We start from the raw sequence: 23628 nt of genomic DNA on the forward strand, positions 1-23628 counted from the left end.
AAATATCAACGGAATGAATCAATTTACGGTGAAATAGTAATGAAATAATAAAATAATCCCCTGAAGGAGAAAAATTGTAAAGCAAATTCTAATATCGTTATTGGAGGAGGATAAACAGGTGTCGGAAGAACATCACGAAAAATAGTATTGCCTGGAAACGAAATGGCGTTCTCTTTTTCGAAGTTTTTCAGAACTAATCCTCATAGACAGGCATTTCAAATTCCAGAGGCACCCTGCACTTTAGGGTTTCGAAAACCCGAGCTTTCATAGAGCTCTGAAGATTAAAGGAAGCCTGGACCACAAGAAAAGGTGACTGAAGCTTAACACTTTTTGGGTTAACCAAATCAATTATCACACAGCTTGTCAACTAAAGTTCTCCCCAATGGTATGGATAAATTATCATACAGCTTGTCAACTAAAGTTCTCCCCAATGGTATGGATAAATTATCAAACAGCTTGTCAACTAAAGTTCTCCCCAATGGTATGGATAAATTATCAAACAGCTTGTCAACTAAAGTTCTCCCCAATGGCATGGATAAATTATCATACAGCTTGTCAACTAAAGTTCTCCCCCCCTCCCCCCCCCCCGGCAATGGTATGGATAAAAGACGAGGCGTCGCTAATAGGAGGAGTTCTTAGGATTCGCTTGAGCTTCTCTTATCGAAGAGAATCCGAAAGTTATTGCTTGTCGTCTTATTTTTTTATATCATTCATACCCCAAATGACACGTTAGTGTGACCTCCCCCCCTCAATTCTTATGACTTTGCTGGATATTTTCCTTACTGCTTGTCTGATTAAGTGCCGAAGATACAGTTTGGCAGGTTATTATCTGCGTACAGTAAAAAGTGTTCCTTACACAAACTTTCAACGTGCTCGCGATAAAAAAAAATTGAAAAAAAAAAAAAAGCCACAATCATCTCAATTAAAATAACACTTTTAATGATCCCCTTCGTTGAGAAGCTCTAAATCTACAGTCATCAAACAATCCAACGAAAAACAAGGAATGAAAACAAAATTCGATTACAACTACGTTGGAGCTAACTGCGATTCCCTCTAAAAACCAACCAAAAATCAGGCTGAAACTGTCCAGGTAAATTGCGCCTGATGGAGAAAACAAAGGAAATGAGCATTGCAGAGCAAACAACGGTAACAATTATAGATAGCGAAGAGAATATGAAGTACGTATGATGCACGATCCTCGCAGTAGAGAGCGCCATTTATGCAATAGCGAAAATCAGACCTGAAAAAAATCAGGCCTGTACGGGATTCGAACCACTGACCTCTGCGATACTAGTGCAGCGCTCTACCAATACGTGCATCATACGTATCTATAACCGCAGTTCAAAATATATGAACTTCATATCAGAATATGAGGTGAAAGAACTTATCCCTCAAACATACCCCTCTTCCAATAAAAACGTTTTTAAATCCAACTTTAGTACTCGTTCCTGCGGCGCGACTAATTTGAGAACAACAGCTGATTGGCTAACGGTTCTACGGTGAAATATACTGTGTGATGTTTGGAAACCTGCCGTTTGGGGTTTGTGGTGTTCTATATATTTAGCCTTGTATCCCATACACTCCCATCAGTGACCAAGACAGAATTTCTCCTTACAACATCAGAACTATATCAAGCAGACAAGTAATGAGAATAAAGGAAAAAATCAATTAAGGATCATGAGTTGATCCAACAACAAATTCTCCAAACTAACATCATAAGAATTGTATGGCAGACAGTAAGGAGAATAACTAATTAGATCAAACTAACATCATAAGAATTGTATGGCAGAAAGTAAGGAGAATTACTGATTAGATCTTGGGAGTTCATGGGATACATGTCACTTTGTTCAAACTTCAGTTTAAGTGAAAGTTCTCTTTACCTTATATATTTCACTTGGAAATACAGTTGTCATCCTTGCATCGTCCGCTGGTACCACAACCCCAAGCAAGGCGATAGTCATGCCTGTAGCTACAATAGCATCCAGGACCTAGCGACTTGCAGTCAGGGCAAATGCTGGCTGAAATAGGAACACAGAAACAAATAATTGAAATGGAGATAAAAGTCTTAGTAATGTGTTTGTTAATTATATTGATTTACTGAATGACTGACCGCTGACTCACTGAATGAATGATTGATTGGCTGACTGACAAGCTGACTAACTGATATTGATTGATTAATGACAAGATTCATCGATTGATCGATTGAACCACAGCAGTCACAACAGCCATCAGATTAAGGAGCCGAAGATAATTTTCAAAACATACGAGCAAACTTCCTGAGGCGCAGGAAAAACGGAAGTAAACAATTCATGACTGGTTTTAGCTTTTCACCTCATCGGTGAGGTAAGTTTTATAAACAAATCGCCGATTGTAGAAAATCAAGACTAACAAATTAAAGCTAGGTAGAGTCTGCACAACTTACGTTCACCGCGTTTCCAAACAGATCCGTCCATTGGAATTTCATTTGACTCTGAAAAATCATACGTAGGTAGGAGAATAAATAGTGAATAAATAATGAAAGAGAGTGGGGTTCAATTTGATGCGAAATCAGACGCAGTGTGGGTCGATTTGAAATCACAAGTACTTTAATGAAGGATTTTGGGGGATCACATGGTTTTCAGGTGAACCAGAGAAGTGATCCATCTTCGTCAACAGAGTTTAAAGAGGGGGGCTATAGAAAATTGACTTCCAATCAACTGCCAATAAGGATCATAAGAGTAAAAAAGAACGAGGGGGAGGAATTTTATCGTGACACAACCAAAATCTTCTAATCCCCTCTTAGGCGCAAAATAATGAACCGTCCCTTCCTTTATCTTTTGGAACACAATTACCCTTGATAGGAATTTTTCCCACTTGCCAAGTTTCGCTCTACTTAAAATACTGGACTAGAATGGGTTCAAGTCACATCAAAGGACTGATTTACCTGAAATATCCCTTTCAGTTTCCTTCAAAAAGCTTCTTATTTCATCTTAAAAACGGAAAATCAAAATCAGTGGAATCAAAAGGCAATCATTTTTATCTCAAACCATTCATAATGCATGTGTAGTAACAGTGTGATATATGAAGAGTATAACACACTTTTAGGAACTATGCGTCGATCAATTCTTAACTTCAAAATTCCCCCTCTCCTCCCCGGGAAATTCCTAAGCATTTACATTTTTGAAGATTGGCTCATTTAAATTCCCTGGTGCTCTTCAGGCCAAAATTGCTTTAAATGCCCCACCCAATGATTTTGTGTGAAACCACCGAATGCTGTAGAAATTAGAAAAGTTACATATTAGTTGTTGATACTGCTGTTTTGTTTTTGGCTTGTTGCTCACTCAAGGACCATTACAATATTTAATTTTTTTGGAAATTTTACGAAGGCTGGCTTAAGACACCTCGGGAATAGTTTTTTTACCTGTAAATGATAACAAATCAAGTCAAATCCCAGCAACAACTGAAAAAAAAATTACAGTAAAATAATTTGTTCTTAGCCATCATTTGAAGGTAAGTTAGATCTACTTCGAAAATTTACACCATCGAAATGGTGGTGGCCAATCGATTTGTTTTCTTTGGATTGATTTTTGAGCGCGCGCAAAATGTCTCAACTCACAAAAAAATTGAAAAACAAGTCAAGGCAATCATTTTCATCACAACAAATTCATGCATGCCTGGTAACTGTGTGATAAATGAAGAGTATTAGGAATCATTTTGTGCGCCTAATCATGTAAAGAAAAAAAGGCGCGGAAACTGCTGCGATTGCGCGCGCGCACAAAATGTCTCAACTCGAAAGAAAAAACACAATCATGACATTAAGGGAAATTATTTGATCATCAATAACGTTATTCCGAGACAATTTTAACATCTAAGTCAAAATACAAACTGAGAAAATAGATAAGAGTGGTGAATTTTTCCTCTTCTTCAACTAACTTGAAGCACGCCAAAATGGTCTCAGCCTATGTTAGCTCAATATCAGTAGGATAAAGAAAACAAAGAGCAGAAATGCAGGCTTTACTTTTTTCTTTGGATTTTAACAAAGTTCGAAAAAAGTTAAAAGGTTCCAAATAGTTTGGCACTCTATGAAGGTTTTGACGATACAATTTTGACTAGAATGCACTGAAAACTGACAAAACTTGAACACAATTAGAACTGGTTTTGTGAACCTGGTTTTCCTAATGGACTTTGGGCAATTGTTATGCTAATTTCTTAGATTGCTTGGGTCAGGTCTTTATCTATGATCCATGTAAAACGCGAGAGTGATTTTTTGGGCTAATTTTTCGTCATAAAGAGTCGACTTATACACAGATAAATATGGTGATACTTCAACGATAAATGTAGAGCATGGCAATCAATGAAATAATCAAGTGTCTAATCATGAACTAGCTCTTTGTCAGTGACAAGTTTGCAAAATTAATATTGGAGAAGGGTACATCACTTCATACAACAGTTACTGCGAAACCATCATACTGAAAAATATGGCGACTGCTACCCTCAACCAGACCTCTAAGAAGGAAAGAAAATCCTGGAACCACTCATAAAAACAAGTAGTAAAGGTCTGAAAAATTTAAACCTTGCATATGTTGTTGTTTTGTGAAATATTGCTTTCTACATGCATTGTGCCTTAGCCTAAGAGTAATGGTAAAATGTACAGGTGCCATCTTTGTCTGTCAGTGGATTGAATCTATTGGGTGAACACCAGAAAAATAATAATATTGATACAAGTAAAATGAGGGTTTTGTATAGGTATGCTGTGGTTCAGTTTCATCCTTAGTTTAATTATTTTACTTTTAATTAGGAGGCCAAATTGATGGTGACACATCATCTCATCATAACTTACACTCTAGGAGCTACATTTTATCTTTCTTTACACAAAATGCATTTTCATTCATATCATTGACAAAACCAAAGGATAATTATGCTTCCACAAAGGAAAAGAAATAATCACAACATTTACCTTTTTATAACTAGTGCACAATTTGCCAAGAAAATGTTTACAATGGAGCTTACCACCTCATTGGCACTTCTGTTTACTTTGCTTTGCTGCTGGTTCTCATCCATGCCTGTATGTATGAAATTAAGTAAGGGTGAAAAGATTAGTATTTTCTTTGCAAAGATAGTTGCAGCAAGTGTCTCCACTAACATATGGATCACCAAAGGCTCACAATGAAAGCAACCAAGACCAAGTTCTTGCTAACACATGTAGGAGCAATAATTGCTAATAATAGGCAATAGCCTGTACTGAATTAAGTATTCCATTGTGCACGAATTAGTATTTATTTCATTTCCATATTTGAAACACATAGTTGAAAAAGTATGCAAAGTGTGGAAACATATATATATTGTCATATTCCTTATGATTTAGTTCAAAGGGCTTTATTCTAAATAGATCAAAAGAAAGCAAGTGGCATACCTCAGCCACTGATTTAAATGGAAAAGCACATATTAATAAGTGAAGAGTAATTTTGCTGCAAATCTGTCCTCTTCTGGGCGAGCAAAGAGAATGATTTAATGCATTGTAACCCAACTGTTTCTTGCTGGAGAGCATGGGAGAGAGCACCCTATCCTTTATAAAAGATACCAGATCTTCATCATACGTGTCACCAGTTTGTGAGTTAACTTTCCAGGATATGTGATGTTTGACATCAACCATACCAGAGGTTGAATTTTTGCGTAGTCCCATACAATTACAATGAATACGTGTCTTCAATTGTATCCATAATAACCATCCATGTAGACAATATGAGATTGCTACATGTATAACGCAATAATAATTACGAGGCTGGAAGAAAATCACAAATTTTCGGTCATTGAAACACCGAGACCTGTCTCGTTTTTTAATTATGTATCACCTAGTTTTCCATGTCCCAAGCAAAATAATAATAAAAAAATCAGCCCTCGACACAGGATTCAATGAATCCTGATTAGTAGTTACTCGGACACTTTAACATGCAGCCACACGAAATCGACAGTATTTTAAGCCCGAAACTTGAACGCGATCTTTGAAGAATGGTTGTAATATTTAAATTTAACAAAAATACTAGCATGAAGTGCTGAAACCTTACCTTAACGAACTAGTTCCGACAGAAAAGCGCAACTTCGATCACCAACGCACTCCAAACTTGAAAACACTGTCCGGCTGCCGCCCTTACCAAAGTAAAAGTATGGGTCTGATATGGCAAATTATGGCCCTTACGTGGCCCATATATGGGTAAGATATGGAATGGTTAGACCACCATATGGGATTGATATGGTGCCCAGTTTTGTGAAAATTCAAGCTATGGGAAGCATATGGGATTGAAAGCCTGAGAAAAGATTTGTATGGTAATACTATGGGAACAAGGTGCCCATACATATTCCATAGCAATGGCTCATCTGCTTCACTTTCCTTCTCTATGGGAATGATATGGGACCATCACATTGTGTGGGATAACTATGGGAATCAAGTGCCCATAGGAATTCCATATAGCAGCTGGTAATTAAAGCATGCACACTGGCTTTACCTGCTCTATGGAAATGATATGGGATCATTTTACTGCATGGTAAAACTATGGGAATAAGTTGCCCATACTTATTCCATAGCAAATGTGTGATGTAGGATTACATCAAATGTTATGGAGATTCCACATAATTTCACATCTAGAAGAAGTCTAGGAATATTTAGGTGCTGGCAAGCAATGTATGCAATATCACTGCTTGCATTTCCATACAATTGTATAAAAGAAGCATCAAATTTAAGGGCAAAAACAGACAAGTCAGTCAGTACTTTAGCACGATTTCTGAACACATAATACAATGGGTGCTTTTGACAAAATTGGAGGTGTTTGGATAGCAGAAGAAACACTTTATCAAATGTTTGATATGTTTGCTTGATTGAACAGAAACTACAGAATCAGGTTGCCATGCTACAATCACTGTCATGGTTTTTCTTTGACAACAACATTGATTTTATTCTTTTTTTAAAATGCAAGAAATAAAGGCTTTTGTAGCCCGCAGTTAGCAAAGCTATTCTAGGCGGGCTACCTAAACAGACGCTGCATTGTTCTCGCCTGTTTTATATAAAAGCTTCCAGCTACTTTGTATAAAATTTTTAATTTCTAAGGATGTATAAATAGACTTCACCACACAGAAATAATACTGTTAAAAGTACTTCACAGATTTCAATATCCTTCTTTTCTTTTCAAAACCGCAGTTACATTAATTAATAGTTTACTGTACATTAATCTCGTTCCAAGTGATTTGGAAAATGAGCTGCATAATGCACCTCACTGTCTGAAAATGCCATATAAACACAGACATCAATAATGTTTTCAACTGGAACGATAACAAACAAATGCCTGTGTGGGTGGCGCAAGGAAATGATGTGACTCACTGGTCTCCCAAGCACTTCATGTTGCTTGCAGAGACATTGGCTGCTTCTTGACAGTGGCTTAACCACAGCGCCACTGGAAATCCTCGAACCAACTGGTGCTTTAAAGAAAACCTCTATTTGACCATATTCAAGAGAGGGATGTTCATCCAATCTGTAGGCAACTGTGAATGTATTTCTTCTGGAAACCCTCTTGTACTGTTTTGAATGAAGTACAGCGCTTCCAGCTTGGAGTCTTGTAAAGAACTTCACAGATGATAAAGAATCCAGGCCTAGGGATGATTGAAGATCATCTTGAAAAGGCTCAGTCATAAAGCTGCCACTCTTTACTGCACCGAGAGCATAGAAATCATCTTTCAGGTGAGTTTTGTTGCTCCTTTAAAAGAACATAATAACAATAAGAATTTGAGATACTAAGTTCTCCTACATAATTATACTGGTAAAATGAGGGTGACAAATGTAAATGTTGCTTACATTCAAAACAAAAGCATCACAGTCAAATGAGTATCATTTTAAGAGTTGAAAGCCCCCCTAAATTTTAAAATAAATATTTTTTCTTCCTCTCACCTACAATAATGGTATAATCAGGGAAAAGCCAATGATGAGATAACCAATTGCAAAAAGATTTGAAGTGGATCACATGAGCACAGATACAACTATAGTCACTATGGCAACTCTACCTATTAAGCTGTCCTCGAAGGCGCATTACTAAATCTTTTGCACTTCCTGGAGGCATCTCCTTGATGAGCTCTGGGAGTTGCTGTTGACTTGTGACAGCTGTCGTAATCTAACAATACATTCAAAATTATGTATCAAACAGCATGAGCAACATTTTTAGATATTAATATTTCAGTTGATGAAATCATAAAGACCAAAACAGGTCAGTTCTGTTCTTAAAATCTTAAGCTTCACGCTTCTTGTTTTCTCTCTCCCTTCCTTTTGAATGCTTGTCAAACAAGCTATCCTATTTGACCTTGTTGCTATATCAACATGAAATCATTTTCCACAAAAGTCCACTAACCTGACCAGCTATGTTCTGAGTCCCATGGAAATAGTGGCCAATGTCTCCATTCCAGTCCTCAAATACGAAAAGAGAACTAGACCACAGGGGACCATGATTAAGGACAGATTCCTTCAAGTGCAGCAACATGTGCTGATTCATAAGAACGTAACGTGAACCTATGGGAACAAAATTTGTATTTTAAGGTTAGTCTTAGGCTGGTTTTCAATGAGCAAGACTTCACATGACTTAACTCTATGCTTTATGGGTAAAAAAAAAAGTCTGTTTAAGAGCCACGAGGCCCATCAGGCCAGCACTTAACTCCAGTTTCTTTGGCATGAATGAAGCGACTAGGAGTATTTCTACTCCCCCCTGGATGGGATTCTAGTCCATTGCAGGGTTACCCCCGGCATTAAATTTGTCAGTACCTATTTGTACATCTGGGTGAAGTGAGGCACTGTGAGAGTGAAGTGTCATGCATAAGAACACAACACGATGCCTCCGGCCTGGAATTGAACCAGACCACTCAATCCAGAGTTGAGCGCACTATCATGAGCCCACTGTGCCTCTTGTGCTTTTTGGGTTGGGAAAGTTTGTTGTTGAAAATGGCAATCAATTAACTAGAAAGTAAACAGGTAGCATGTAATAACGGAGGCCACTGCACAAAATGAACAGATTTGTAATGTATATCAAATAATTAATGTACATTAAAGTTAATAAACTTTTATTTCTCATATTCAGAGGATTTTCACCTTAGCTTATAATTAGGTGCTGTTGTAAGTAAACAACAATCAAACCTTCACTGGTTTACTAACCATAATATGCATGAAACATCTCCACAAAATGGATCAAGAGATTACCAGCCAATTCAAGTTGTTCTGGGGATATAGATCTTCCTGAGAGTAAAACAATTCCACCAACCAATAAAGCATAATGCTGATAGTATTCGTCATCCAAGATACCTTTCATACAGGGTAGTGAATAAAAATACAGCCAATTTCGGTACTCGGTTGCTGCAAAAGATCAAATACAGGTACCAGTACTTCAATTTAACTAAAAACTCTAACAAATAAAATATACACTACAGTCAGTGGAACATTGATTTAACAAACCTCTGTTTTACAAAGTCGTCAATATAACGAACAATATTCTTGAGCCAAGCCACAGTTAGGTAGTGATATATATGGAACATGTATAATGAATGTCATACGCAAACCCAAACACAAAATCTACTGTCAACACACAACAGAAGATGAATGTGGAACAGACCAACAGCAATAAAAATCCTTTAATCTTTGCAACTCAAAACATAGCAATAAGCTGCACTAATTAGGTGACAAAAAAGTTGGCAAGATATACATGTGTACCTTTACAAATCAATCATGAAGTATACCTTATTATTAAAAACTGGATCATTGGATAATGCAATTCAAGACTTTTTACTGGGTTAGCCATTGTGTTACATGAGCCAATATATCACAATCTACAAATATGGTAAGCATTTGCAGCAGCTTAAAATTAAAAGGGAGATAAAAAATTTGAAATTTGTCTAATATAATTTTATTGGGGAGTTTTAATAAAACTATTGTTCCACTCATACTTGGATATGAGATGGCTATCATCTCATATCCAACGTGTACTCATGGATTAATTGTTAAATATAACTTGCATTTGGTCATTTTCTCCTCAAGTTTATTATATGAAGGTTTTCAATGTAACAAACCCTTGATTAAAAAAAGCAATCCACCCATTCCTTAGTGACTTTGTTAAATCAACCTTCCACTGTACTATGCAATTTTTTTCAGTTTTGGACTTGGACTGAAAAACTGGATACTTATATTATAGGAAATCATCCAGTGTACCACTATCAATTAGACAACATTTCTTAAAGATAGTGAGACTTACCTTTCCAGAATTTTACATGATGTTCTATACTCCTGGGAACTCTGGTAATGACACTGGGGGGCCTTATCTCCAAAAGACGCATGTCAACTTTCTGAACACTATTTCCACAATACCACATTTCTGTGCTGTGTTTTGAGTTGAACCACAAACCAACTAGTTGTTTTACCACCCCAAGGAACACACAATGCATGGAATCTATACCAATTCCATTAACAATGTCAAAACTTGGAAGCTGTAACAAGGGACTGGGGGCCTTAAAGCCAGAGACCTAAGAAGTATGCACAAAAAAATTCTGAATCAAACTACATGTAAAACTAGACATTGTAAGTGTTGACATAATTTCTTATATTAAGATTGTATAGTTAAATATTAGCAGGGCTGTCTAGCCAGCCCATTTATCCCAATGTGAAAAAAAAAAAGACATTGACTTTATATTAAAATTAATTTAAAAAGTTCCATTTTACACCTGAACAAGATTGTGGTTGATGCAGAATTACAAAAGGCTGAAAGTTGTTAAAGGAGCTTTGTCACAATTCATGTATTTTGAAAAAATTGGCTAAACCTTTCAAAATCATTTGAATATTGTTTTACTTGATGACTCTGTGAGTTTGTAAAATGCAGTGTATCATTAGATGGCAATGTTAAGCAACCTACCACTGAATTTTTTTCAAGTGCCTCAAATGAGTGGGATGTGACTAATTCTGCAGTTCGTGATTTAGCATGTCCTGATGCTGTGTTTCTGAATGGAAATGACATCACATGGCCCCTGGGACCAGTCTTGACAGTTTCACCATGCTCATCACAGTAACAGCAGCTGTCATGACCAACATATGTCACCTGTTCTAATACACCAGCACGGGCAGGAAGATCAAAATGGCTTGAGAGAGCCTTGACCTTAGATTTTGCCCTCTATCCATTTGGAAGTACCACTTCAATTCCTGTTGGTTAAAACAGTTGATTAGTAATATAAATAACAATCATTCATCATTAGTGCTGGCCAGAAGAATAAGAACCACACAAAATGTAAAATGCTGGTTTGTTTGACTAAAAGTGCAACTTACCATTAATTTCTGTTTCTTGCAAAGCGTTAACAAATGGTTTGAGGAAGTTAGAAAAAAATGGTTTTTCTTCTCCAAACCACAGGCCACCAAACACCCTGAACTTGTTATTTATCCTAGATAAACAAAGTACAGTGTATATACACTTGTGAGACAAATGCAAATGAGAGAAGACTACACTTAGCATCTGTATTCTGATCTGTGTGTTGTTGCAGTGTGAAAGTACAAAGTTCTACCTTACAAAACAATGTAAGATATTAATTCATACTTAGTTTACATGTTAAGGACATTAATAGTGAGGATTTTTCATTTCACTTTACAATGCACTAGCTTGCAAAACTCAAAGTGATAGTCACTTCAATCTCCAGATTACTCACAACAGAATACCCGCCTGAGCTCTGGCAGGTGCCGGGTCTTATTGAAAGTGCTGTTTATGTCTGAGTGACATGACCCTTTTTGTTACACTTACCTCATTGCTGGAGGGAGTTCATTGACAAGAAGAAACAGTGGCCAAACTCCAAACTGCGATGAATGAAATATTGCCACACCATCAGTGTTAAGCTTGACAGAGATGTTGTACGGTTCTGAGAGGAAGCCACTTGACTTAAACTCCTTTTGGTAGAGTGCGCCATCATATACATCTTCCATGTTACTGTCATCCCTCTTCACTCTTTGAAATCGATATTTTAAGCCACTTACAAATTCAGGGTCTGCAAAAAAAAAAAAAAAAAAAAAAAGGAAGAAAAATAAAACATCAATATTATTCCTTAATTGCATGATTGTTGCACAAAATGTTAACTCTTAATCTTGCAAAGATAAGGGTACATGTTATCATTCCAGTTTGTAACAGCAGGACTTAAAAATTACAGCTCATTTCTTTTGTTGTTTATTTGTGACAAATCCACATTGTAGGTTCTGCTAACATTGCTGCCATCCGGCTAAGATTTGCTTAAAAAAAGGCTGGGAAAACAAATATTAATTGTTAGCTTTTAAGTGTCCTTTATCATTAGAGGGTCTGTCCCTCCGCAATCACGAGAAAGACACTTTACTAAATTTGTAATCCAAATGAACCCTTATTAGGACATACTGTATGTACAGAAGCCTCAAAGAAGCTCACTGTATGAATATTCTTGCATGCTGCTTGGCCCAGATGTCAATCTTTACCATCTCTGAATGGAAAAGAATAGATATTAAGCTAACTTTAATTAAACTCACCTCCGAAAAATGTTTGCAGCTGCTTAACAATCGGAGCTTCAATGAAGAATCCATGAGTGGTAGCAAGATTCTTACCACAAATGTGACAAGTTCCCCTTATTCCAGTATTTCCTCGATTATCCTGAGTACCTTTGCCAAAATACGCCTCGCAGTAAGAACAAAAGAAGTGTTTGACAATATTCCCTTTTGCTTGACTCACAAACTCGAAAAGTTTCTTAACTTCCTTCTTGCAGTTGTTGGGTCTGGGGCAATGAGCTTCAATCACTGCAAGCAAGTCACGAAATGCTTCTTTGGTGAGTTTATATTTCATCACAAACGACAATATCAAAACAATGCTTGAAGTGGTTGTTATTGGCGAACCAGAATATAAAACATCATCCTCTTTTTCACACTCCTCTGAAAGACTTTCAGAGTCTGATCCCCCACTGTTCTCAACATCACTAAAAATGTCTGAAGAAGAATCATCCTCCTTGATGAAACGTGCATACATCCTTTCGCGTTCGGTGAACTGTAATGGCTCGTCGTCACTTGTACTGTCGCATTGTAAAATCTCGGCTGTAAACACTCCACAATCTGTGCTAAGAACTTCGTCCTCCATGTGGTAGAATTGTTCATCGCTGTTACTACAAGACAAACTGGCGTTTGTTGTCATTGTCACATCGCAGTCGATCGAGACATCATCTTCGCACTCAAAATCGTGATCGTGCAGAGAAACGTTTTGCGACCGACGAATACTGCGGAGATATCGCTTGGATACGTTTTGTCTTCTTGCTGCTGGAAATTTAAACGGGTTTGAATGCCGCATGTACTCTTTGTAGCGTCCTCTCTTCTTCTTCTCCGCCATTTTCCTTGATTTCAAGTGACTGCGATCGTACGTGCCTCCGAATAGAAAGATCAGTGCGCACGCGTTTACTTCTGATCACATGGTCACTTTGAACCAATCACAATGTGACAAAAAGAAAGCGCGTGCTTTTCGAATTTGTCACTCAATTCTTCCTGCCATCGCGATTCATCAATGTTTTAGCAAGATTTTCGTCGCGTTTAGCTTACAGCGAAAGATTCCATCCGATTCGAGTGCGTTTAAAGTTTCAATGGCTGACCGTACCTCACGCAAGAGAAATATCCCAGCTCGTCTTAGAGAAGGTAAGAAATTTCTTACGTGTGAATGCCTTAAGTTTCAAAAGCTTATGGTGTCATTCCTTTGAGAACTTCGATCCTAAGCTTGTATACTCTCACTGTCTTCTCCAAGTTCCTATTTTTTCGTCAGTGCAGAGCTCCTTTCCAAACTTAGGACATACTCCACTCAAAAAGTGATTTCACAATGATCTCGATCCGACTTCGTTCGGATCGAGATCATTATTGAATCTTACATGTGCTAATCGTGCAGATCATTATTGAATCTTACATGTGCTAATCGTGCAGGTCACTGCACGATTAGCACATGTAAATGCTGAAATTGCTACAACCCAAGACAAGTCAAGAAGCTATTTTCAAATAGATCTGTGTTTTTTTTTTTTTTTGTTTTTTTCTTTTAACAGAGTGTTGGTACCTTGTGACCTATGAAGATGACGGTAACCTGAGGGTCCTTCATGAAGATGAAGTCCGTCACATCTTTCCAGAAGACAGTGAAGAGGAGATACAAGTGGGGGATGTTGTTAGTGCACTTTGGCTTCCAAACGACCAATATTATGATGCTAAAGTGCTTCAGATAGGAGGTAAGCGATTTTCACTTTTTATAATAATAGGAATATTTCCTTACAAATTTATATATTCATTAATCAATAGGAGGGTGCCTCCAACAGTTCTTATTGAACATTGCTATACTTTCCCTGATTATTTCCCTTAAGATGATACCTGTAACAGTCACCTTAGTTTATATTTCACAAAAAGAACGGATTATTTTGTACAAAATCTAGAACCTGTTTTTAGTTATGGGACATACAGGTTGGGGGACAACCTGCTTGGAAAGTTTTAAACCATGATTTTCAGTATCGTTAGTTTACCATGCTGTTCATATTAATTGTTGCTTCTTTTTTTGTCAACTTTCTGATTGCTTTCATTTAACCCAATCAAAGTGAAAGGAAAGATTTCCATATAACCCCATGCATTAATTTTGCATCCATTTCTTTAAGACTAAATCTAAATGTTTCTTTGCAACACTCCATAATTGATGTATGGGGTAATATCGAAATCTTGCTCAGTGAAACAACTGTCTGTCATCTCTAGCTTTCAAGTGGGGTACATTCTGTGTGTTTTATTGTACAAACTCTAGTATGGGGTATCACCTTGGACTGTGGGGAAAATTCTTTTCAAAACAGGACCAAATTTGGAGTACTGGATGGTAAATATCCACCCAAAAATACCCAACTACCCCCTTCTCTGACTTGCCTTGTTTGAATTAGTTATTTTAAATGAGAGCCGTCCTGAATTTTTAAAAAAGATAAGTGTCAAAATGGTTTAGCACATGATATTACAACAATTACCTTCATCTTTCATTTTAGGTGAAAAGGAAGAGCTTATGAAGGAAAGAATACGTCTAGAAAAGGCAAAGAAAAAGGGAAAGCAACCAGAAAAAAGTGCAGGAAAGAAGCGCAAGCATCCAGATGATAGCAACACAGAGTTGCAGCAGTGTGAGAAGTCCAACAAACGAAATGATGACAAGGAAAATGAGCAGAAATCCAAAGAAAAGGAAGCAAAAAAGAAGAAGAAAGAAGAAGAAAAACAAAGGCAGCTACTGTTACTGCAGACAAGAAAGTCACAAGCTGCTGCACGATGGGCAAGTAGCAGTCACCAAATGGAAAAAGAGGTGACCATTCTTGGTGAGGTGAACCCTACTCCTGCCGCTGGATTCACACCTTTACCAATTCGTGGCAGGAATTCAACTACACAAGCCAGAGTCTTCCCTCCAGGTAAAGAACAAGATGAGCACTTTGATAATTCAGCTCTAACCCCAACTGGTGGACAGAAAACCTGCTCAAGCTTGCCTCCATCTAAACAAAAGATAGGAACACCCCAACTCAACAGTCCTTGCTCTACCCATAGTTAGTAGAGGGGACAATGTTGACATACAATGCTTTCGAGTTGAACCTGTCATCGGTGCAAACAAAAAGTTCGCGTTGATAGCGTTTAGTTAAGAGTTAGCTTTCATTTATAAAAATAAGGATACAATCCAAGCACAATCAACAAAGTGGTCAATAATAATAAAATTGCTGATTAAGATAAGTATTTCGCACTTAGTTCGCAATAAAAAGACGGTTTCAAGCTTGAGCACAAATCAGAATTGATCGAGTGACGGGTGATCTTTTCCTTGCTTACGCTAAAACATTTAATTTTGAGCAGATTTAAACTCTTACTTCATCGGCAGCTTCTTCAAAGTGTTAATCGATTTCTTCTTCATCTAAAATTTCTAAGACAGCGTCGAAATCGTCTCCAAACAAAAATAAATCGATCATGTCAGCCATGTTTATCTTGATGTGTGCACGGTACTGGTCACGTGATGGTACGGTTCAACCTCAAAAGCGAAACAATAGGCCGGCCCTTTGAAGTTAGCCGGCTTTCCAAACCAGTCCCCTCTACTAACTATGCTCTACCTCAACAAATTCTCCAACCTTGTCTATTGCTTCTACATCTAAAGAATCAACTCAACCTCCAGAGGAGACTCCCAGAAGGTCCAGCAACGAAAAAAGGAGTGACTGTGATCCCAGGCGGGGTTTACATTTTCAAAGCTCTGTGGTAGACAGCAGCAGTGAAGAGGAAGGTACCGAATATTGCACAGAAGACAACCCTGCTGTTGCCCATGGAAATTGCTGTAAAGAACAACAACTGGAAAATAAAGCTTTAAGGGAGAGAATTCAGAAACTGCACAGGAGGCTTAATATAGCATGTACGTAATCTTGAGTATTCTCTTTGTAATCAATAATTGTTATTACTAAAACAGTCCAAGTGTTTTATCTTCATCTACAATTTGTTTTATTATTTGTTTACATTGGCCCTAGTCTGAAGAGCCCCACTGTGAAGTGGTTAATTTTGTTTACATTTCTAGTGTAATCCCTCAATCCTGATATTAATTGCAAGCCTTGCTAGCAGGCATTTCAAAACAAGCTGTGACCATCAGAGTTCTATCAAGTACTTGATTACATGTGTCCAGTTATTTTAGTCCAAGCAATCAGCTCACAAACAAGTTCACTCGCCACAACAGCCAATTCTTTCAGTTGCTGAAGGCATTAGTTTTTTACATGTGTATCATGAGTGGAAGATTGTTTTTTATAATTGTCTACCTCTTTAACATTTTGAAATCATTGGCTTTCCACTTGGTACAACTGTGGCTATTCAGTGGCAGATATTTTACATAGTTCCCTTTTAACCTACTTGTACATAAACGCTAAAATTCTCAATCATTTGATTTACAGTGAAAGCAAAGACCACAGAGGAGATAATGAGCAACAGGCCTTCCCCAGGTGTTCTTGATCCTTCCTTAGCCTTAGAATACAAGGTGATGTGTTATATTTTGACCCTTGGAGTTCTAATAATTTCACCATTAATGATTTATGGCATAGTAGGACTCTGTAAAGTATAATCCAGGGAGTAATCAAAGCAAGTAATTTTAAATTAGCTGAGTGTGATGATGTGCAGCCAATTTGAAATTATGAGAAGGATTACCCCTGACTTATATGACACAAAGTCCTTTAACTGCTATAAGTTAATCATTTAAATAACAAAGTAAAGGCTATGAAGTCTGAAAACTTTTTTGCATGAAAGCCAGCGTACAAACAGAAGAAAGAATAAAAAGAACAAGAAAAGCTTATGTTTGTCACTGTATTTTTGTTTTTGATAACAGATGGTAGAACTTATCGAAGGATCTGGGGTGTTTTGGTATACTCAACAACGTGCCTACTGTTCAGCAGTAAAAAATTGGTCCGGCTATGTCAATGCTGTTGTCGACATTTTCTTCAGCAAAGAAAAACTGGCATCCTCTTGTGCCATGGGCAACCAGAAAAAAAGCAAGACTGGTGACAGCCACCAACCACTTAACCCGTTGATTGTCCATGCAATCATTGGTAGGTTTAATTATACTTTTCTAACCATTAACTATTTCTACAAAGTTGCCATAATTTTGAGGGTAATAAAGGGCATAAGATGTAATTCCTCGGTAATTTAATTTTTATGTATTAATAGGGGTGAATTTAACTAGCTCATGTATTACAGTGTACATTAATAGAAAATAAAGAATAAATATGTGGAATGCTTGTGTCTGCAGAAAAAGAAAAGTAATGCTATGTGCCTGGACAATTTTTGAATTTGAATTGTCTTAAATTGCTTACATTCTAAAGCCCATACCTGAATACCTGCTTTTACATGGACACTAAGACACCCAGGTTATAAAAGTGTTGTGACTACTTAGAGTATTGTAGACCATATACATTATTAAATATTGTTTGGTAAATACAAATGAAACAACGATTAACATTTAATTCTTGATTCTCTCTTTAGGCAAAGTGTGTTCGAAATTTACCCACGACAAAGTTAGTGCCAGCCAAGTTGTTCAAAAAATAAATATGAAATGTGTTGAGGCTAGGCGCCCACAGCGAATAAGAGTTGTCTCTTCCAGAGTAGAATAAAACTATTGTAGTTAAACCAAAAATCAATATAGACACTTGGGTTATACTGTTACAGTTACTGTAAAAGGGGTACAAGACTTGCATGTACAGTTTTACTTTATAAGTATTTAAATTTTAGTTTCCAGTTTATAAATGTCTAGAGGGTTTGAATAAATGGACTTTATAATTATCACAAAGTGGTTGTTTTCTTTCAGTAGCTTTTACCTTTGTGGAAATGTTGCAGCAATTGCATACCCCCAGGAAGTAGCCTGTTCACAGGAACGAGTTTTGTAAGCTGGTAACGGCGAAAATATTCACCTGGTTTGTAGCTAACACTAGTTGTGGATGCTGTTCCACTGTCCGCTATTTTGTTTCGCTGAGATGCCTGCGCTGTGTGTCAGCGGTATGACTGGACATAGCTCTACCCCAAGGGATAGCCCTAGGTTTTGCGTTTACATGGGCTAATGGCGGCAAAACTCGTCCCTACACAGTAGGGTCATCCTACCTTTCAGGTAGGGTAACCCTACCCCTAGGGTCATCCTACCTCACATGTAAACACGCAGTATAATTACAATAGAGAAGGGTCACCCTACTAGCTAGGGTAACCCTACTATGTAGGAGCACCCTCACTCATGTAAACAGGCCCTAATAAGGGAATCGAAGCCACGAGGCAACGTCAATTTCTCGTCTTCCTAAGCTTTCCAACGTATCGAAGAAAATTTCGCCAATAATTCGCACTTAAAAACGCCACCAAAATCTTAATCTTACAACAATCCGAAGTGTCCCAAACGACATCAACGATCATTCGCTCCGACGAAGGCCTGACGCAGCTTTTATAATCGTAACGGTGGCCAATTTACCATTTCAACTTTGTTGATATATTCAAATTATTTCGTTAACCCCACCGACGCAGCCCCAAACAGTTTCTTTAGAAACTATCAGCCTTTAGACACCGAGAATAGCTCATGAAACAAGGATATCCCGTGAAATTCTTAACCTTCGAGTGCGGAAATCTTCTTACAATTTTGCATTGCATCCCTCCCCTAGTTGGGAAGTGACAAGCAAGAGACACGTTTACAACGCCTTTTGATGGGAGAAGTAAAACCACATTCTATTGGTTATTAGTTGTGAGGACATAACTGCAACGGAAGACTCGACTGCAACGCTAAACATACTCACGTACTACGATACTTGTAGAACTGAAATGTTCTACCACTAAATCCCACGTGGGATTTGAACTCTTTCTGATATAAATTTCTCTTTTGTTCCAATAAATTTGGAATAATTGGCAATCACGTGAGTGAAAGCGATCGATTATTTGATAATTGCTTAAAGTTTTAAAAATAGAGGCATTGTAATGGACATCACGAGATGATCATGTGTCGTTGATTTGGATAACTTTAGGTTCGCATACTACGATACTTGTAGAACTGAAATGTTCTACCACTAAATCCCACGTGGGATATGAACTCTTTCTGATATAAATTTCTCTTTTGTTCCAATAAATTTGGAATAATTGGCAATCACGTGAGTGAAAGCGATCGATTATCTGATAATTGCTTAAAGTTTAAAAATAGAGGCATTGTAATGGACATCACGAGATGATCATGTGTCGTTGATTTGGATAACTTTAGGTTCGCCTTCGCGTTTCTGCCGAAGATTGTGGAATTTGACAACTTTTCTTCTGTTTATCGAGAATTTGGAAGCTCGACTCATCAGGGCCCTAAACTTCTAAGGCGGTAAGTTCCATCAATTCTTATAATGTCTCAAAAAAATCCGCAAGAACGCCAGGACGATTTTGGCAAAATACTTTCCATTGTTTAAAACAGTGGTCCTTTATGTTTGTCTGTTCAAACTTCGAATATTAAAACTGACAGATTTATCCTTTCAAAAAATCCCATATTTCGTTCTTTGTCAATTTAAAGGGCAAAAGCTGATTTTTTTTTTTTTAAATAGACTGGGGAAAAGTAGAATTCGAGCTGTTTTGCTCTTAATCAAAATAATATGCTAACTGTTCTCTCGTTGCAACTGACTGCGTTGCAAATATATAGAAGATTCCATTTTTCGATTCAGTCGAAAAACTGTTGCATCCTCAACACGGTAGAACCCCACTGTAGTTAACTCGAACAGGATCCGACTTCCCTTAGATTTGAAGACGGTTAACGCAACAAATCAGTTTTACTTTTCCTTGGCTCAAACTTCGGTCAGAGTAAAACACAGACTGCGGACTGCAGACTGCAGACTGCGGACTGCCCATTTTGTTGAACCAAGTTTCCCAAAAGCGCCCAAACCGATGGTAATACTATGCATCTTACTTTTGTTTACATGTCGGCCATTTTGAATAGTGCTTTCCCGAATAGGTCTGGAACCGAGTAACTCTTTCAGCGTTCAAATTCTACAAATCACTATTGCTCAAATAGTGCTTTACTGCGAAGGATCGTTCTCATATACGTCTCATAACCGCAGTTCACACATATGTTTCATATGTTTGTTGTTGTTTGATTTATCATCTACGGGTTTATATCGAATTAATTTGATGGCCTGCTCCCAGTTGGCTTGTTAGCTCAATTGGTAGAGCGCTGCACTAGTATCGCAGAGGTCAGTGGTTCGAGTCCCGTACAGGCCTGAAATTTTTTTCAGGTCTGAATTTCACTATTGCTCAAATAGTGCTTTACTACGAAGGATCGTTCTCATATACGTCTCATAACCGCAGTTCACACATATGTTTCATATGTTTGTTGTTGTGTTATATTATGTGACGAGTTAAATTGCTCTTACAAACTTTTTCTTCTCTTTAAGCGTTTTTAGAAATTTCAATTGCCATCTTATGAAATTACTCTATAACTCGATAATTTACAGCATAATTATGCTTTCTGATTTATATTTGCCTTTTTCAATTGTGGGTCTCACAGAGATTAAGCTTAAAGTTGACCAAAGTTTTTTATCCAATATTTAAATACCAGGATATTCATTTTGCTTTCATTTACCCAGTCTTTCAAATGCTGGAGGAGTTGGCTTTTATTTTAAGGAGGATCAATTATTCACAACCAGACCTCATCTTATATTTTCAACTAATTATTTTTAGACACTTTGGGTAGAAATGCAAAATGGATCTCAACATAACATGTTAATGTAGTGTGATTTACTGGCATCCGCATGGTAACATGCAAAACTTTATGGATTTTCTTAACTCTACTAGCTATTAAAAAGATTGATAGGGCAAATAAATTCTGCATCATCTTAGGAGACTTTAATCTTGACCTGCTTAAATTAGATTCTCCCCCCGATACAGATAATTTCTTAAATACTTGGGCCCTTTAAATATCAACCACATATTTTGCAACCTACTCGAATCACTGACCACTCCAAACTTTAATTGACAACATTTTCTTTAATTCTTGGGAACACCTCCCCTTAAGTGGGAATATTGTTTATCATCTTACTGATCATTTACCTAGTTTCCTTATTATCAAAAAATTAACCTCTTTGCCTAACAAGGTTAAGATCTACAAAAGAGATTATTCTAATTTTGATAAATCTGCTTTAATTCAAGACATCCATTCAGTTGATTGAGAAGGTGTGCTGCATGCCACTGCTAATCCCGATCCTAATAATATATTTAATTCTTTCTACACCAGCATCTCTGATATAGTTCATGTTCATATCCCTCTTATACAACTCTCTAAACGTGAATTGAGAATGAAATCTAAGCCATGGATAACACCTGCTTTAGACGCTTTTAAAGGGTCTCAATCAATATAAAAAACAAACTTTTTAAAAAATACATTTCAACTATTTATAAGTCTGCTTATTATCACACTAAATTCAAACTCTATACTGAGAAATAAAATTAATCACCTATGAAAAGTATCTAAAAAATATTATTATAATTACTATTTGTATACTAGTATGACTGATTCTAAGAAAGTCTGGAAGGGGATATGACAACTTATTAATCTTAAATCCAGATCTGGCTCTACTCCCACTAAATTACTTGTTGAAGATGTTGAAATTAATGCTTCAAAGTCTAATTGAGAGATGCTTTTAACAGTCTTTTTGCTAATATTGGACGTAGTCTGACAAAGAAGATTCCTACTGTAAACAAATCGCCTCTTCAGTATCTTGCAGTTCCACCCAATGACAGTTTCTTTCTGTTTCCCACACCAACAGTTAAAATTGAAAATGAAATTACTAGGCTAAATGTCAATAAGTTTACAGGACCTTACAGCATACCAGTTGCCATTTTAAAAATTACCAAACAAGTTATATCTACACCTCTAGAAATTATATTTAATGTCTCCTTTTCCACTGGAATTGTCTCAGATCTATTCAAAATAGCTAAAGTTACCCCTGTTTTCAAAAAAGGGTGAGCAAGCAAGTTTAAATAATTATCATCCCATTTCTACTCTCTCAATATTCAATAAACTGCTAGAAAAGCAAATGCACAAGAGAATATTAGATTTCTTGGACAAGAATAAATTAATTTATTGCGAGCAGTTTGGCTTCTGTGCAAATCACTCAACAGTGATCATGCTATTATATAAGTATCACTGACTTGTCATGCAATGCAATTGACTGCCAGGAATTTTCTTGTGGTATATTCTTGGATTTCAGTAAAGGTTTTGATACTGTAAATCATAATATCTTGATTGAAAAACTAGACTACTATATGGCATTTGTGGAGTAACCAAAGACTGGTTCATCTCTCATCTAATGCCAACAGATATCAATATGTTTCCTTGGGGCAAACCAAGTCTGAACTGCAATCTGTCTCTTGTGGTGTTCCTCAAGGTTCAGTTCTGCGCCCCTCACTATTTCTTATCCATATCAATGATTTTAGTAACTGCTCTGAAATTCTAGATTTTCTTGTATTTGCAGATGATGCCAATCTATTTTATAAACATAACTATCTTAAGATCCTTGAATCCAAAGTAAATGATGAACTAGTAAATATTCATACTTGGTTAAGTGCTAACAAACTTTCACTTAATATTGACAAGTCAAATTTTATCATCTTTCACCCTCCACAAACAAAGTTACCCTTTCATGTCAACCTCCGTCTTTAAATGGAATGAACTTAACCCAAGAGTCTTCAATAAAATACCTAGGTATTGTAATTGATTCTCATTTATCATGGAAAAGTCAACTAAGCTATATTGCTTTAAGATCAAGCGAAATATTGGGATTCTTTCTAAACTTCGTTATTATGTGAATTTAGACATTTTGATTAAACTATATTATGCTTTAATTAATATATCCCTTTTTAATCCATGGTTTAATCTCGTGGGGTAACACTAATATTCTTCGACTACCCAGCCTTTGTGGTTTTGTGATAAACCTTGAAATGAATTGTTTTCACTAACTCCTTTATCTTTTTCTCTTCTTTTTCTTCTTTTTCCTCTAAGCGCAACAACCTACTGCGCCTTCTTATATAGTTCCTTACAATCTTTCTAGAAGATTCTACAGATTTACAACACGACTATTTTTAGTAACATTACATCATAG

General features: G+C 36.9%; 3 protein-coding genes across 4 annotated transcripts; 1 reads left to right on the forward strand and 2 right to left on the reverse strand.

Moving 5' to 3' along the window:
- Positions 1-918: 918 nt before the first annotated feature.
- On the reverse strand, positions 919-11921 carry LOC148730312 (uncharacterized). 2 transcript variants are annotated; one of them, XM_088760609.1, is made up of 14 exons: positions 11781-11921; positions 11315-11427; positions 10908-11191; positions 10254-10521; positions 9164-9361; positions 8370-8527; positions 8029-8135; positions 6045-7724; positions 4990-5042; positions 2924-3439; positions 2423-2470; positions 1881-2018; positions 1402-1625; positions 919-1101 (listed from the first exon to the last, which is right to left on the reverse strand). In XM_088760609.1, exons 3-8 carry the CDS (start codon positions 11007-11009, stop codon positions 7199-7201), a joined length of 1359 nt encoding a protein of 452 aa, XP_088616735.1. In that variant the 5' UTR covers positions 11010-11191; positions 11315-11427; positions 11781-11921; the 3' UTR covers positions 919-1101; positions 1402-1625; positions 1881-2018; positions 2423-2470; positions 2924-3439; positions 4990-5042; positions 6045-7198. The 2 variants fall into 2 exon arrangements, with proteins under 2 accessions (XP_088616735.1, XP_088616734.1); XM_088760608.1 differs by lacking the exon at positions 1402-1625.
- A 30-nt stretch (positions 11922-11951) lies between these two features.
- LOC148730313 (uncharacterized) lies at positions 11952-13370 on the reverse strand. Its single transcript, XM_088760610.1, has one exon. The coding sequence runs from the start codon at positions 13368-13370 to the stop codon at positions 12513-12515; it is 858 nt and encodes a 285-aa protein (XP_088616736.1). The 3' UTR covers positions 11952-12512.
- A 79-nt stretch (positions 13371-13449) lies between these two features.
- On the forward strand, positions 13450-18320 carry LOC111319298 (uncharacterized). The gene is made up of 7 exons (XM_088760611.1): positions 13450-13669; positions 14065-14241; positions 15028-15567; positions 16161-16409; positions 16936-17018; positions 17364-17583; positions 18017-18320. The coding sequence occupies exons 1-7, from the start codon at positions 13450-13452 to the stop codon at positions 18142-18144; spliced, it is 1617 nt and encodes a 538-aa protein (XP_088616737.1). The 3' UTR covers positions 18145-18320.
- The last annotated feature ends 5308 nt before the right edge of the window (positions 18321-23628 follow it).

This window comes from Stylophora pistillata, chromosome 5 (genome assembly GCF_964205215.1).
Source record: "Stylophora pistillata chromosome 5, jaStyPist1.2, whole genome shotgun sequence".
NCBI lineage: Eukaryota > Metazoa > Cnidaria > Anthozoa > Scleractinia > Pocilloporidae > Stylophora > Stylophora pistillata.